The sequence below is a fragment of the Merops nubicus genome, unplaced genomic scaffold (assembly GCF_000691845.1).
Source record: "Merops nubicus isolate BGI_N331 unplaced genomic scaffold, ASM69184v1 scaffold1019, whole genome shotgun sequence".
Classification (NCBI taxonomy): Eukaryota; Metazoa; Chordata; class Aves; order Coraciiformes; family Meropidae; genus Merops; species Merops nubicus.
In genome coordinates this window covers 85,664-101,565 of record NW_008631491.1, presented here as the reverse complement: position 1 = coordinate 101,565, position 15,902 = coordinate 85,664, and the positions used below count along the sequence as shown (strand labels likewise).

The following is a 15,902-nucleotide window of genomic DNA, read 5'->3' as shown; positions in this document are numbered from 1 at the left end:
TCAGCAGGCTTAGAGATGGACGGCGTGTAATCCTACACCACAAATCACATTTATGATGAACTTGGCTGAAGCAGGAGCAATAAATGCAGCAAAATCCAAGCTTTTGCTTGTCCTGATGCCAGAGCCCTGCCTAGATGGACAGACAGCCCTTGAGCCCCACAGCTCTGTTTGAAGGGCAGGCAGGGTCAAAAGAGACTAGAGAAAAGAGTCAGGAGAGGGCTTCACCTCTAAGCCAAGGATCAGAAATGTCATCTCCTGCAAGGGCTGTGTCTGGGGCCAGAAGCTGTCAGCTGCCAGCAAGGGGGGGCTTTGCAAGAGGCAGAATGGTAGCAGTGGTGCTTCAGGAGCTGTGGGCTGGCTCTCCATCCTCTAAAACTTTAATTTGTTAATTAAATCTTGAATGCAAACAATTATTACATTTTTATGGAGAATAAATATTCCTTCCAGACCTCGTGGGTCCTTTTACCTTATCTTTTGTCTGGCAGCCATCACTTTTCCAACAAGCACCCATGAAGGTAATTCATCACCTCCACAGAGTGTGTCTCCTTTCCCAGACTTCTGCCATGGATTACAAGCCTCTGCAATAAAAATTCTCATATATTCCATGAATCCCATACAGCTCTGCCTCCATCAGGGCAGAGGGGACAGGGCTGAGTCTGGTGAGCAAGCAGGAATTGAGGCCCACCTGCTTGTCTCAGGCTATGGGGAGATGTCCCAGAAAACAATTGGCACTGTGCAGATGCAGAACAAGAGTAAACGGCCTCAGGTTGTGCCAGGGGAGGTTTAGATTGGAAAAATTCCTTCACAAAAGGTTTGTCAAGCCCTGGAACAGGTTACCCAGGGAAGTGTCGCCAACCCTGGAGGGATTTAAAAGCTGTGGAGATGTGGTTGCTGAGACATGGTTTAGTGGTGACCTGGCAGTGCTGGGTTAACAGTTGAACTCAATGTTCTTAAAGGTCTTTTCCAACCTGTATGATTTTATGGTTCTTGGAGTCACAGGATGATGGGTTGGTAACACCTTAAAAAAATGCTTAACCAGATGATAAACCCTGCCCAATGGCACAGTGGGAAACAAGAACATAGGAGAAAATCTTGAAGTAAAGATTTGAGTGGAGTTTTTTTTGTTGCTTAAGGAATTCCTGTTCCCTGTGACCACCTTGGGGTACCTCCTGAAGAGATTTGAGGAGCCCTGTGTGCTCAGGGCTCTGCAAACAGAGAAGAAGACGACTTTTCCTTGCCCCAGTGATACGACAGTCAGTGTGTGGGTTTCTCATGGGTTTCCATTCCTTTTAATCTAGGCCAAGTCCGAGACAGGATCCAGTATGAGAGAGATGCTGATGTGAGTAAAACCTTGACTGTGCCTTTAGTGCAGAGAAACCTGCTGCTGTCGTTTTGGCCAGCATGGCTCCTGTCCTGCATTCCTTGGCTTGCTCCAGAGCTGGGGCCACGTGTGTCTGGTGTGTGTATGTCCCTCTGTCTTCCCCACTGAAGGAAAAATGCTGGGTCCCCCTTCCCAGTGACTTTTCATTCAAAATCCTGACACATAACAGAGCTTGTTCCCATTTCTGGTAGACTTAATCCCAGCAGAAGGGGAATACGTTCTGTTGTGCATATTTCCTGCTTCTCTTGACACTTCAGTTGAGCGCCAGGGGTGATTTGGGGATGAGACGTCCATGCAGTGTTTTCTCCTCAGTTCTCAGCTGGCACAGATGAAGTCGGAGCTCTCCCTCCCTGTCCTCGCCCTGGCTCTGGTGGCCTGTGTGAACCCAGCACTGCCGTAAGTTGGAGGAGAGGATTTCCTCTGCTATGCCCTTTCTTACTGGCTGCATGGGCAGCTTTCTCTGCCTTCTTGCTGGTGCAAAAATTTCAGCAATTGGCTGTGGTCATCTATTAATTAAGAGCAAAATACCCCTGCTTCTGGTAACCTTGTGGCTTTGTAGCTGCTACGCTTAAAATTCCTGAAATCCCGATGGTTTGGGGCTTCAAAACCAGAAGTTTCATAAATGGCAAAGGCAAAGAAAGACTCATCAGCTCCTTGTATTAAATGCATTTAGGTTTGCAGAGAGAGGGTGATTTTTCAAGCACATAGAACTTTTATCTCCTTTCCCATCCTGCCACTGAAGTGCTTTGTTATTGTTTTTCATAGGCCAAAGCAGCAGAAATCACCCGTGATCTGGCTCTTTGCTGGAATGCTTTGTCTTTATTCCCTTTTCTTTGCTTGGAGAGCAAATTTGGATATTACAAAACCTCTGTTTCTGGGCGTGGTAAGTTGCATTCTAGAAATTGCTCTGGTGTGTTAGATTTTGGACCACCTAATCAGGAGCAGGAGTATTTTATCCATTGACCTGGACAGGCTGGAGAGTTGGGCAGAAGGGAGCTTCATCAAGTTCAACAAGGGCAAGTGTAGGGTCCTGCACCTGGGGAGGAATAATCCCAGTCCTGCACCAGGACAGGTTTGGGGGTGACCTGCTGGAAACTGGCTCTGTGGAGAAGGACGTGGGCGTCCTGGTGGACAAGGTGTTCCCCATGAGCCAGAAAAGTGCCTTTGTGGCTAACAAGGCCAATGGTCTGGGGTGCATGAAGAAGAGTGTGGCCCACAGGTTGAGGTAGGTTCTCCTTCCCCTCTGCCCTAGTGAGGCCACCTCTGGAGTCCTGTGTCCAGTTCTGGATTCCCCAGTTCAAGAGAGACACGGAACTACTGGAGAGAGACCAGTGGAGGCTGTGAAGGTGTTGAGGCAACTGGAACATCTCTATGCAGGGAAAAGGCCAAGACCTCTGGGGCTGTTGAGCCTGGGGAAGAGAAGCCTCAGAGGGGATCTGATCAATGCTGAACAAGAGCTAAAGGGCCCTGGGGGTCAAGGGGTTGGGGCCAGACTCTTTGTTAGTGGTGCCCAGCAACAGGACAAGGGACAATGAGCACAAACTGTAACCCAGGAGGTTCCATCTCAACAGGAGGGAAAATTCTTTGCTGTGAAAGTGGCAGAGCCTGGAGCAGGCTGCCCAGAGAGGTTGTGGAATCTCCTTCTCTGGAGAGATCCCAAACCCCCTTGGACATGACCCTGCTCTGGGTGACCCTGCTGGGGCAGGGGGGCTGGATGAGATGATCTCCAGAGTTCCCTTCCAACCCCTCACCGTGCTGGGCTTCTGTGTGATCCTGTGTTTCCTAGAAGCTTCATGAAGTGCAAAAATGCATCTGGTTAGTTTCCCTCTCTCTGGGGAAAGAGCAGGAGCTTCCCTGGGCTTTTCTCTCCTAGGTGGAGCGGTTCTGGCTGCAGAGCAGTGCCGTGGTGGCCGTGCTGGCGGGGCTGGGGCTGGCCACACTCACCTCCCTGGGGAGCCTTGTGCTGGAGGGCAGCCGGGCACTGCCATGGCTGGAGTGGCTTCCTGCTCTCACTCTGGTCGCTTCTCAAGTTTGGGCAAATTACAGGTACCAAATCCCCTGGACATGTGTCTCGGTGCAGCGCGGTGGGGCTGCAGGATGCTGTGTGCTTGGGGGACTGCTCTAAACCCTCCAGCCCTGCTTTTGGGCTTTCTGTCCTCGTTTTGGAGTGGGAAAGGCAGTTTTCACATCCCACCTAAGGTTGTGTGGTCAAAGACTGCAGGACTCCTAGGTTTGATCTCCCACAGAATCACCAGGCACCAACTCTAGGCTGCAGATGGGGGTGTTGTGGAGGCTGAAGGAAGAAAACTGTAGACATGTTGACTTCTAATGAAGGAAAATTGTAAATCTGTGCTTTATTTCCTAGGGAGGTTTGCAGAATTCATTTAACATGAACTGTCACCTCCTTCTCTTGCTTTGCTTCAGGAAACCTTGTGCCTTGGGAGGGTTTTCTTTTTTAATTTTCCCTTTTTGAAGAGTTCTGTCTGTAGTGTATGGCTTCTTTATCCCATAGCCATGCTGAAGACTCTGCAGAGGCACGGCTAGGAATCAGTTTAGTAGTAGGGATGCTCAGGTAGAGGTTGGCCAACAGAACTTCATACTCAGGAGTTCTTCCCTCACACACATCTTTTCCCAAACCCTGGACAATAGGTGAGCCATTCATAGCTCATGTCCTGAGTCATGTCATGGAGTGTCCTCTTCTGGAGTCCATACCTAGAGTGTGTGCAGCACACAATTGTGTAACAAAAAGGATCTAACCTCAGGTGCTGGAAATCCACTTCTGCCTGATGCTACAAAACCTTGGCTCTTTAATGCTTAAAAGGATGGGGAGGATTTTGAATACTTTTTGAAACAATCATTGTACTGGCACTTCCAGCACCAACCAGCAAGTTTTTAGGTTTAGCCCAAGATAAAATCAGAATTAAGGCTGAAAGTGTTTAGAGAGTGTGTGTTTTGACAAAACTGTAGTGGCCTGCGTCTCTGGTGCTGGTTTCTAGAGGACTGAGTCTAAATGCTTTGTTTCTGTACCTCCATTTCTCTGCAACTGGAGATGATGGTTTTCAGCAAGCTCTGACCAGGATGGACTTCCCCTGTGGATTCCTGTCGCATTAAAATGTTCTGATGAGATGCAAAGCCATGTAAATATCTGGGCTTAAGATACTCTTTTTTATCTGTTCTCTTAAGCACTTGTGATCAGAGCAACAACTATGTTGTGGATAAGTTTGCAAGGAATCTGCTGTCCTCTATGCCAACGGGTGCAGTGATCTTGCTAAGAGGAGACCTGCCTGGGAATGCTCTTCGTTACCTTCATTATTGTGAAGGGATGAGGCCAGATGTCACCTTAGTGGACCAGGAGGTAGGTTTGGAGGGTAATATTTAAAGAGGCAGCAGGCAGATCAAAAAAAAAAGCTAGGAAGCAAATTTCAGTTGTTCCTTTGTCTCCTTTTAAATAAAATTTGTGATGCAGAATAAAATTGATATTTTTATTTAAAGGGTTGTGGGTAGCTCTGAAACCACTGATGACCTGGTCTGGTGGTGTGGTCCCAGGCAGCTGCTGAAATGGGAAGTGACCTTACTGAGCAAATAGAGTCATTTCTCCTTCAGAAAACATTTTCTAGAGCTTCTGGATGTAAAAGGAGTGAAAACTTTGTTTCTTGTTTTAATTTTGCTTATATTTTTGGTGATAGATGATGACTTATGAATGGTATTTACCCAAGCTGGCAAAGCATTTACCTGGAGTTTATTTTCCTGGGGACCAATGGAATCCTGTGGAAGGAGTATTGCCTGATGGGACACTCACTTTTAATCTCCATAGTTTCCTCAGAGTAAATAAACAGTAAGCATTTCTTTCATATGTAACAGCTTCCCTAAAATCTTCAACTTTTTATTTTCCTTGAAATTGTTTATGGAACAGCTTGGTACTGCATCCAAAAGACCAATTTTCTCCACTGACTTCCTCCCCAGTGGTGAGATTATTTTTGCAATTAAAGGAAATATCTGTGCAGAAGTAACTCCATCCAGATGTAACGTTGCTTGTTGTTTTGAGCTTGGTTTTGTTTTTAGGAAGGAAAACGAAGGCAATCAGCAGAGTATTTAGTGATGAATTTTTGTTGTTGGTACAATTCATCACAAAAAAAAAAAAGGAACGTTCCTGTGTACTCTAAATGATGGTGGCTGCAGAGCAAATTGCTGCTGCTTCTCCTTTGTGAACATTGTGGCCAGCTGATTAGCATAGAACCAATGTATTCCAGGAATAATCATCATATAAAAATAGCTTAGTAAGAGTGGAGAAGGGATTAGATGCTCCCATGAATAAGTCTAGCATCTGGATTTGGACTTGCCAGGGCGAGCCTTATGAGTGTGGCTGGGCAGAAGAGCATGGCCAGGCACCATCAGGTAGAAATGAGCTTCTCCTACAGCTTCTAGCATGCCTGTGAAGCCCAGCATATGGGGGACAGGATGTGTCTCCTGTGCTGGCTGCACAAGGTGTGAGAATTTACTGGCTGCTTTGCAGGCTGGCCCAGGGGTGGGTCCTTTCTGGTGTGAAATGGTCTGGCTGGACATCCGTGCCCCAGAAGATGTTGTGCTGCTTGAGACCTCTCTGCTGCACTGCTCTGGGGTGTGTGGCTTGCCCAGGCATGTGAGGTGGCTCACTGTCTCTGGCATGGCTTCATGATTGCTCTCTCTGTTTTGTTTTGGGTTTTTTTTTTGGCAGTAAGGAAGTGTTTGTCTGCATAGGTCTTCACGAAGGGGATTCAACCTGGAGAAGGAGCTATTCCCTCTGGCCATGGGGTACGTGTGAGAAGTTGGTTCCTGGTGATGTTGTGTTTGACCCAGGGGAGTGGATTCATCTTACAAGAAATCTCTACAACTGGACTGAAGACTATGGCAGGTACGAGTAACAGGTGACACTGCTCCATCCTGCTCATCATTCTTCTGCCAGCAGCATGACCACATCCATTGCAGTGTAAGAGAGATTCAACATCAGAGTTAAACCTTGGGACAATGATCAAGATGGTCAAACCAGGGCAACAAGCCATAATCATCATATTTTGTGTTCTGGAACGTAAAAGTCCACATGGGGTATTTTTATTTGTGTTAAAAATAGCGAGGATGTTTCTAGTCAAATATCAAGTCCAATTCCAATCTTTAAGCTTGATCAGGAGCCAGAAAACCTTGAGGACATGGGACATCCAATGCTTTATGTGTCACAAGCTGAGCTGTGGTGGGTGGTAAAAAGCATCTCTCACTTGGAGGGTAGGTAGGATGCTGTGAAACAGCTGATAGACCAGAGGGTCCTTCTGTGGAGAGAGAGGAGTAAAAGTTTTATGAATGACTGAGGATCTTCTGAATTCCTGCTTTCAGAGCCACGGGCTCCATGATGGGTTTTCTTCTGCTTTTGGGGGGTCTGTGGCTGCTGGGTTTAGAAGGGTTGACTGTGTGCTGCATGAAATACAGTGGCATGGATCTGATGGCTGAATTTTATTCTCGTTCCTGTTTAGTTTCAAGCCCTCTTCCTGGGAAGCTGTTGCCAATGAGGAGATGTGGCAAGCCAGGTGATGCTCCTTTGCTTCCTTCCAACAGGCGGTGAGCGATGCCAACTCACTGGTGTGGAAATACACACCAAAGCAGGCAGCTTGGTGCTGCATGGCCTCACTGCATCCAAATGTGCCCAGCTTTGGAAGCAAAAGGTTGTCAGATGAAGCGTGCAAGGCCACCAGCAAATCCTTCAGGAAAGTGGTGGCTTTGTTCACAGAAAGGTTCTGCTAAAGTATCTTGGAAGGAGCAGAGGGTAGCTGGGACATGAGGGGAGAAAACACATGGTGGAGAGCAATTTGTATCACTGACAACCTGAATGAAGGTGCTGATGTGCATGGACCTGTTGAAGATGTGTATAACCATGTGGTGTGAGCTGGTTACGTTAAGCAGTTACTATATGGAATTTTTTTTCTTGTTTTCCTAGGATGAAAACAGCTTTCTTTATCTTTGACCTTGCAGAAAGTGCCAGTGTGACTGCAGAAATCAAGTCACAACTCTACACTTTTGCATATACTGTAAGTAGTATATTTTGGTTATGAATGATCCCTGCAGTCACCATCCTTTTTTTTTTTTATTTATCCTTTTTCTTTATCATTTCTCTACTCTGTTGAAATGTGATGTTCCCATAGAGGTCCTGTAATCTGCATTCTCCCTTGCTCATCCAAACTGGGAGCACAGCAGATTCAACAGCTTTTGCTATAATTATGTTGTCTGTGCTGGGCTCCAGACCCATGCCAAGAGATTGCTTGTCCTGAAGTCCCCTCTATGCACTTGTCCCCTCTGTCATTACACAGTCATGCATCTGAGCCAGCAAGTGTAAAATCCGACAGTTTTCTTGCTGCAAATTAATTCTGCTGCATTTCACACCAAAGAAAAAAAACCCCGAAGCTGGTGTAGGTATCTCTGGAAATATTGGACTGCCCAAGAAGCCAACAGATGCCTGAAATGATCAGTGTGTGTCAGCAGAGAGGAGCGTTTCCTACCCCAGCAAAGAGCCAACAAGCTTCAACTCTTTACCCATTTTTCTGTGATTTTTGCTCATCTGCAAAATTCTTGGGTGTGTGCCTGCTGTTGAGCTTGTGAATATTCCTACCCAAGTTAACAGACAGCTTCAGTCCCGTGGAAGACATCCTGAAATATTGAGTAAATGCAGTTAAATCTCTTTTGGGTTGTTTTTTTTTTCCCCCCAGCTTGGTTTAGCACCTCACACAACATCCAGCAGGGTGGTCACGAGCATCTGCAACGTTGCTAAACAAACAGCTGCTGTAGGAAGGGAACATTTCAGCCCCCCTTGGATTTCTCACCCACGCTATTGCTCATTGCACAGCAAACACAGAGTGACCTACAGAAACGCTCCGAGACTGGACTTGGACATCAAAACAGCATCTGTTCCTTCAGGGGCAGTTTTGCAACACTGTTAGGAGCTGTTGGTCCCCTCCGTTCCATTCATGATCCTTTTTTTTTATCCCTTTAACAGTCATACAAAGAAATTGTCAACTCTCATCCCAATCACCCAGTGAACTGGCACAAAAACTACGGCATCGCCTGCGAGAGGATGTTGCGTCTCCGGCGGGTGGATGTGGATCCTGAAGTGCTGCTCTCTGAAACTGTGAAGCATTTCCTTCTCTACATGCAGAGAGCAGAGGACGATCCCCAGCGGCAGGATATTCTGCAGGCTGTGAAGCACCTGAAGAAGGAGCTGCAGGAGTTGAGGAGGGTGAAGGATGTGAAGCGAGGAGCTGGGTAGCGCTCGGTCCTCCGCCTGCCTGCTGAAGTGCTAACGTTTTGGAAGCCAGGACTTAAAATCTGACAACGTGAGAATGGTTTTAGGAGGTGGCAGAAGTGGCAGGGGAGAGGAAATGGAGTGTGATTGCCTCCACTGGAACTTGCTGTTGTTTGGTCTTCAGTTGCTGTTGCCAAATGAACTGTTTATGTTGGTTTTTTTGGGGGGAAGGCTTATCACTAAATAAAATTCTGGGCTTCAGAAAGGAGAGTTTTCTTCTAAAAGAAACCTGTGACTCTCTTGTACCTTGAAGGTAGTTTAATATTTTTCAAATTGGAGACAGCATCCTTTACAGGTTCCGAAAATGTACTTGGCCTTTAAATGTGTCTTCTGTTGCTGAGCCAGGAGGTTTTCTGCAGTGGTTTTTCTTTAGCTATGCTGTGACTGTTTTAATGGCCACGGGGCAGCGTGGTTGGGTAGGTTTCTATCAGGACAAGCACGTGGGATGATGCCCTTTGCAGGAACCAGATCTTTTGTTGTTTGGGATGTGCTCTGTCCCCTGCAGTGCCTCTGCCCAGGGGTGCTGCAGATCTGATGTCCTCCTGCCATGGGATAGTAGGTAGAGACCAGCCCAGCTCTTCCTGCTTCCCTTGCTTTGCAGGGATGGGTTTTTTTGGTTATACTGGGATTTTATGTTGGGATACACTTTATTGGACTAGTTTTCCACTAGTGAACAAGCACCTTGTGTATTTATCCTTGCAGAGCATCATGACTCTTCACAGCTGGATCCCCTCTGCTGGGAGGCCAGCAGGAGAGAGTTGGGCTTGGGCAGCCTGGAGAGGAGAAGGCTCCAGCTGGGGAGACCTGCTGTACTTTCAGTACTTTAAGGGGACTTAGAAGAAAGCTGGGGACAGGGTTTTTAGCAGGGCATGTTGCTAAAGGACAAGGGATGATGGTTTGAAATGAAGAGGGGAGATTTAGACTAGGTAAAAGGAAGAAATTTTTGGCACTGAGAGTGGATGAGACACTTGCCCAGGTTGCCCAGAGAGGTGGTCACTGCCCCATCCCTGGAACCATTCCAGGTGAGGTTGGCCGGGGCTCTGAGCAACCTGCTTTAGCTGCAGATGTCCCTGCTCAGGGCAGGGGGGTTGAACTGGATGACCTTGAAAGGCTCTATCATTCTATGACTCTGTGGGTAGTGTGGCACCTCCTGCATTGCATCCAGCTGGAGTAGAGGGACTGTGGTGCTGAGATCGTTCATGGGCACATGAGAGTAGCTCCCCTGGGATGCTGCTCTCCCCATGGTTCATGGCATCTTTTCTGTGGCTTCTATGCAAGCCTGTAACACTCATCTACTCTGCCACAGCCTTGCAGGTACTGAGGATGCCAGAACCACCATTTTAGAGACATCAGGAGCTTTAATCAAAACAGTAGAATGTGAATCCATCATGCTTTTCAGTTTACCCCAAAAGCCAAGAAACTTGGTTAACAAGAGCTTAGCTACTTGTTTTCAAAAAAAAAGACATAAAATAGCATGGTTTTCAAAATGTCAATGAACATGTGCTTCAAATACTTAAAACAGACCCATACCTCTGGTATTGTTTGTTACTGGAAAGTTGCATTTAACTAAGTTTTTGTACTTTGTTCTGTGGCTCTGTTGAGATCTCAGCCCAACATTTTCTAGGAGACAAATTGCTCCCAGGCCCGAATTTCATTTGGATTTGTAAAACTTCCAGAGAAGGAAGCAGCACTTCTGTGAAGATGATGTTACCAAGTGGCACCTCTGGAAGCTTCCCAGAGGCTTGGAGGAGCAGATCAGGATGGGTGCAGGCACGGGGAGTGTTGCATGTGGATGCTCTGTTGGTCTGTAGTTTGATTTGTAGGTGCAGATTTGTAGGTGCAGATGATTTGGGCTCCTGTGGGTGCTACTCCTGATAGATTATTTTAAAAGCAGGCTACTTTTGTTCTTCTCTTTGAGTGCTGATTTTCCCAGATTGATTTCCATTGAACGTTGCCTGTATAAAAATCAAACTGCTGTCTAGGAATCTAACTCAGGCTGCAAAATAGCATCCTTTCTTTTTCTCCCTCTTATGCTGATTTATTTTCATAGCATGATTTCCCTAGCAATTCCCCCTGTCCTAGGAACGATTCCTGTACAAACAGCAGATGAGAAATGAGCAATAAAAAGAAAGGCAACGGTGCCTTCTGGGTTGCAAAGCCACAAAGCAGAGGGGAGAGAAGGGAGAGCAGAGGTTCAGGGGTGTCATTTTAACTCTTTGTGTTGTAATTGACTACATTTCAGGTCGGCCATGCTTCACTTAAATCTCTTCCTTTTTCTCAATCCCCCCAGAAGTGTTTGGAGAGAGCAGGAGAATATCATACATTCCTCCAAGCAGCTTTCTCAGGGCTGGCTTTCTTCTCCCTTCTCCAAATCAGTCCTTCAGCCCAGCAGAAAAACATTAGGCATCCAACTTTTGAATGCTTTTGTTACCTGCATTATTGAAAATCCATTCAAGCAGATATAGTGAGCCGAGGGTTTGCTTTATCTTGATTAGATGCCACTCTCTTAACTGTGTAGTCTTGAAGTAATTGGAAGGTTTTGTGGATTCCACTATCTGCTCGGGGAAGAAAGAGGGGCTGGACAAAGGTAGCTCAGCCTGCAGCCTACGTTGAGTTATTATATAATATAATATGGTTAGATACTGTAGTAAGGAACGATGCAAACTACAAGAACTTCCCCAAAACCTTCCTAGATGTGGGAGCATGATGCTTCTTCATGGAGCACAGCAGAGCTAGTTGCAACCCCATGGTTGATGGGCACTGTGTCCATATGAACCCTGTGATCCAGGTGTCCATGCTGGGTGCTCAGCTCCGAGACATCCCCAGTTGAGAAGGGGAAGGTCTTCAGCAGCAATGGAAGTTACAAAATTCCTCCCCCTGAGTCTGTTCAGGTGAGATCTGCTGGTGCTTGTAGATGAAGCGGTTGGCGTGGAGGTTTACGAGCCTCTTCGCTGAAGGGTGCTGAGGGATGCTGGCAGAAGTTTCATTTTTATCAGCTCCTCTTAGGTGGCACCCTTAAGTTTATCAAACAAGCAAAGCTGATTTGCTCTTCGTTAGTCTCAGTTGCATGAATCGGTTGTCAAGTAAACAGGATTTTGCATTTTCCTAATTACTTTCATATTTGTGTTTTACCTCTATTTGTTCTCTTGCAAAACTGGTCCTAATAATTAGGCAGGCTCCTGCTGCTTAGACCTTAAAAAAAACACGAGTGGGGAGAAAGACTTCTGAGCCTGAGACTCCTGAGTGGGGGGGAGAAAGACTTCTGAGGTTTTTTTTTCTCCCTTATAAATTCATTTTTGTTACAAGCATCTTTTCTACGTATTACCAAAGGGAGCGCACTAAGAAACGCAAATAATAGCTCTTTATTTTATTATGACAGTTAATTAATAGCAACCTGTTTTAATGAATAAAGTCACTCAGAGTCCTTCAGCACTTCCTAAGTAGAGGCCAGGATCTGTAGGGATTCTTTTTTTCCCCCCCCATTGTATAGCTGGGGGACTCCAGGCACTATATAGGGGCTGTATAGAAATGCTGGCTAATGAAGAGGGAGGGTGAGGAACTTGTCTGCATTCAAAGATCACTGGTGAGTCATTCACTGAGAAAAGGCCCCTTGCTAGGAATAGTCACAGTTCCGTGGCATTGTGCTAGCAAAAGGGTTTGATCAAAGGTCTCCTGCCGAGCTTGCATGGTTTCCTTTCATACGACGACCATAATTAAAACCACTAATTCTCTTTTAAAATGCTGCAGGATGCCATGTAGGCATCTGTCTGGAGTGTCCTTTGTGCTGTCGGGAGCTGTTAAGGACCAGCACCGAGGGCTTTTCAGCGACATGCCAGTCAGGAAGGTGATTCGACATAAGGGTGCCTCTGAAGGCTTGACAGGGCCTTGACTACACAATTCCAGCTGCATTTGCCCCTTGTCAGCTGCCAGTAAATAAATCTCAAAGAAGAGGCGGGCGTGGAGTGGGGAGGGCAGGGGGGGGAAGCTGAAGTTTCATTACCTGATCCCCGGGGCTTTGTTGGTTTTGGAGTTGCCCAGGGGGAAGCCCTCGCCCCTCTGGGGCCAGGGAGCTGGAGATGGCCACTGGAGACCCCGTTTGAAGGCCATCAATACTTGTAACAGTTCAGCTGTTAGGAAGACAAATAAATGGAAGAGCCCATTAATCCCCTTTGGGTCCTCGGTGCCTTTTGCCCTTTTATCGCAGCCTTATTAGGTTCCTACTCATCTTGAACCAGGAGGGATGAATTGAAGTTGTTGAGCGCTAATTGGCAAAGACTTTTCATCGGGGGCCAAGAACTTTCACTGACTTGAAAGTAACTTCACCACAGGGAGGGTGAGCGAATTCTTGCCTTGCCATTAAAATAAAACCCCAAAATCCTGTTGGGATTCGATGTAGTGTTTAAAAAAAAAGTAGGAAAAAAATAAATAAGGGGGACAACCACTAAACTGTTGGGCTTGTGCTTCACGAGGATGTTGGCGACTTGTGTTTGCTCTTTAAAAGAGAGTCAAGGAGCCAGATGTGGCACAGGGTGACGTGGCACAGGGTGATCCATCCTGAAATGCGGTTGGAATCCACATCTTACATGTGTACATGTGGGTGAGGGAAACCTGCTCGTGGACCTGGCTTCCCAAAAGCAGCCTGGGAGGTGATCTGTAACGTGGCACCGTTGTTCTTGGCAGTTTGCAACCACTCAAGGGTCAAGCAGAGTGGTGCTGGAGTTTCCGTGAGACTGGAGGCAATTCTGGCTGCCCTCAAGTCATCCCTGGGTTTGGTGTTGGGATCTGTAGATGGGAGATATTTCAGCGTGGAAGCACTTGGATGTTCTCATCTCAATTGTTTTTCAGTGTCCATTTTGGCAAATGCTGCATTAATTTGAATGTATTTATTGCCCTTTCTCCCCGTGGCCCCCATTGCAAGTTGTGAATGAAGAATTAAACTTCAGGCAGGTCACAAAAGCATCTTATAGGTGATGAATGTCATAGGCCACCTCAGCCTAGGAGGCATCAAGCTGGGGATTTTAGAGCACAAAATCCTAGGGATGTGTTCCCCAGCTTCTGTGTTTGGGGAACTCATGAAACAAGGTGCCCACATTAAGGGTGGCATCTCCCACTGTGGTGCCAATGTGCGTTGCCTGGCGAAGCTCACCCTTGTCAGAGCCCTCACCATCCTTCCAGCACTGGGAGCTTGGCATGGTGCTAGCTGAGCAAATGGGAGGCTAAAGCACCTGCACTGCTTGTGGTAGGGAATGAAGACAGCATTGTCAGTACCCCTCAAAATGTTTGGTTTGGTTGGAATCTGCCCAACGAAGCTGGAGCAAGTGCTTGTGGCACTTCCCCTGCCTGTGGCTGCAAGATGCTGCCCAGCTCCGTGGGCACACCAGAAAGGTGGAGGATGCTCCATGTGTTGTCCTCCGTGTCCTCCACATGTTGTCCCTTCTACAGGAGCATTTGAGTGCTCTTGGGTATTTTAGAGTTGTAACACATTGCTGCTGGTCAGATACATCAACTTTGGGGGGGAAAAAAAACCTGTAAGAAAAGCCTGGTTCTGGATGGTTTGGGGGACCTTTTCTTTTCACGCCTTTGGTTTAGCAGTAAAGCCTTTAAAAAATGGCATCAGAAGAACTCTGCTGCTCCTAAAGCCTCCCCAGGGAGGATCTGCTGCCTGTTTGAGGTGAGGAGAAGGACTGGCGTGCCCAAATTGTTGCCGTTTTTTTGCTAAAATTTATTATTTCTCCCTTGCTGCCTCTTGACACTCTTGTTATATTCAAACTTGACATTTCAATAAAGGCCTTCTCAAAACAGAGTGGAAACAAGGAATGAGTATAAATTGGAATAACTTTATTCAGATGAGTGGAGCTGGGGGAATTTGTGCTGGCAGAGGGCTGGTGGAAGATGGAGCACTATGACAGACAGCCTCCATCCATCCAGTGAGCCTTCACAGCCTGCTTCTAACAAATCTGAGTTTTTGTCTTTCCTCAGGTTAAACCAACCCGATGCAAACCCACTGGTTATCTGTGAATTTTGTCAGTAAATCCTTGTGGGTCGAGGTGCGGCAAAAATGGTGTTTGCTGGTGAGTGAGGAAGAGACGGCCTTGAGGAAGATGAAAGTCAGCTTGATACTTGGTGTACATGAGCGTTGTCATTGATGGTTAAAAAGTGAGAGGGATAAAGTACTTCTCAAGAGAAGTTTTCTGTAAATGATTATTTCCTGCCAGCATTTAGGAAATTAAAAATAAGAATTTGCTACTTGATTGTGAGCTGTGGTTTGGCATTGAGAAAACTGGATGCTTTTAAGAGTCCATGGTGATAATTTTGATCTTTAAACTTAATTGAACTACTCAAATTAGAACACGCCAGTCTTGCATTTGGTTGAAGACTGCAGTTTGGTTTTGCTAGATGGTAAGAGTGAACCATGAATAGTTCTGAGAAGATAGGAAAAGGATTTTTTCTCTCTTGTGGGGGCCCAGGAGGGAGGTTGGAGCCTCCTTTGGCATGGTGCATCCCACTGCCCTGAAGTCCAAAGGTATTTTTTGCACAACTTATGCTGATGTTGGGTCAATACAAATTCTATATTGGGTCAATACACCCTGCTCAGCCATCTCATCAACTTTCCCCCAAACCTACCAAGTCCTGTTCTCCATCACGTAAAAATCAAGAGTTGATGACATGACATGAGGAGGATCCAGCTTCTTCACTTGATGTTTGATTTGGGGCCATTTGGGTAATTGCCACCTTTGAATAAACTTAAGTAGAGAAAACATGAGAAATGTGGGGAATATGGGCCTGGTGTTTTGTCCTCTGTTTCTGAAGGTAGGTCCTGTGGAGGTCCCCAGCACATGAGTGACCTCAAATCTCATTGAAAATCTAGGGGTTTATTGTGTTTTTAAATTCAGTGACATCATTTAGAACATTTTAATTCTTCCTGTTGTCCCTGGTGTTAAAAGTGACTAGTTTTAAGAAACCCTGGGGACCCCTAAATACCTTTTTTTTTTTTTCCCTCCCAACCAGAACCTAGCTTTTTACCATTTCCTTAATGTTTGCAGCTAGAAATGCAGCTTAAGTGGCATTATGCTAAGTAATTATTCTTACAGGATGTGAAATGAAACAAATTTTGCACAGCATGAAATTATTCCTGCCACGTAGGGCGTTTGGTGGCAGATTTTTTCGTTTGGACCGTAAACAAGGCTCGGTGGCAAGGAA

The 15,902-nt window shown here is 46.3% G+C and overlaps 1 protein-coding gene across 1 annotated transcript in view; it reads left to right on the top strand.

Moving 5' to 3' along the window:
* TMEM260 (transmembrane protein 260) overlaps positions 1–8,720 on the top strand; it is a gene marked incomplete at its 5' end in the record, with an annotated part of 14,297 nt that extends 5,577 nt beyond the window's left edge. Inside the window, 10 exons of the mRNA XM_008947559.1 lie at positions 1,299–1,339; positions 1,694–1,777; positions 2,147–2,264; positions 3,255–3,427; positions 4,565–4,736; positions 5,068–5,216; positions 6,096–6,272; positions 6,883–6,936; positions 7,344–7,434; positions 8,397–8,720. Coding sequence (XP_008945807.1) covers positions 1,299–1,339; positions 1,694–1,777; positions 2,147–2,264; positions 3,255–3,427; positions 4,565–4,736; positions 5,068–5,216; positions 6,096–6,272; positions 6,883–6,936; positions 7,344–7,434; positions 8,397–8,666 — 1,329 coding nt within the window. The remainder of the gene's footprint in view (positions 1–1,298; positions 1,340–1,693; positions 1,778–2,146; positions 2,265–3,254; positions 3,428–4,564; positions 4,737–5,067; positions 5,217–6,095; positions 6,273–6,882; positions 6,937–7,343; positions 7,435–8,396) is intronic.
* Between the last annotated feature and the right edge of the window lie 7,182 nt (positions 8,721–15,902).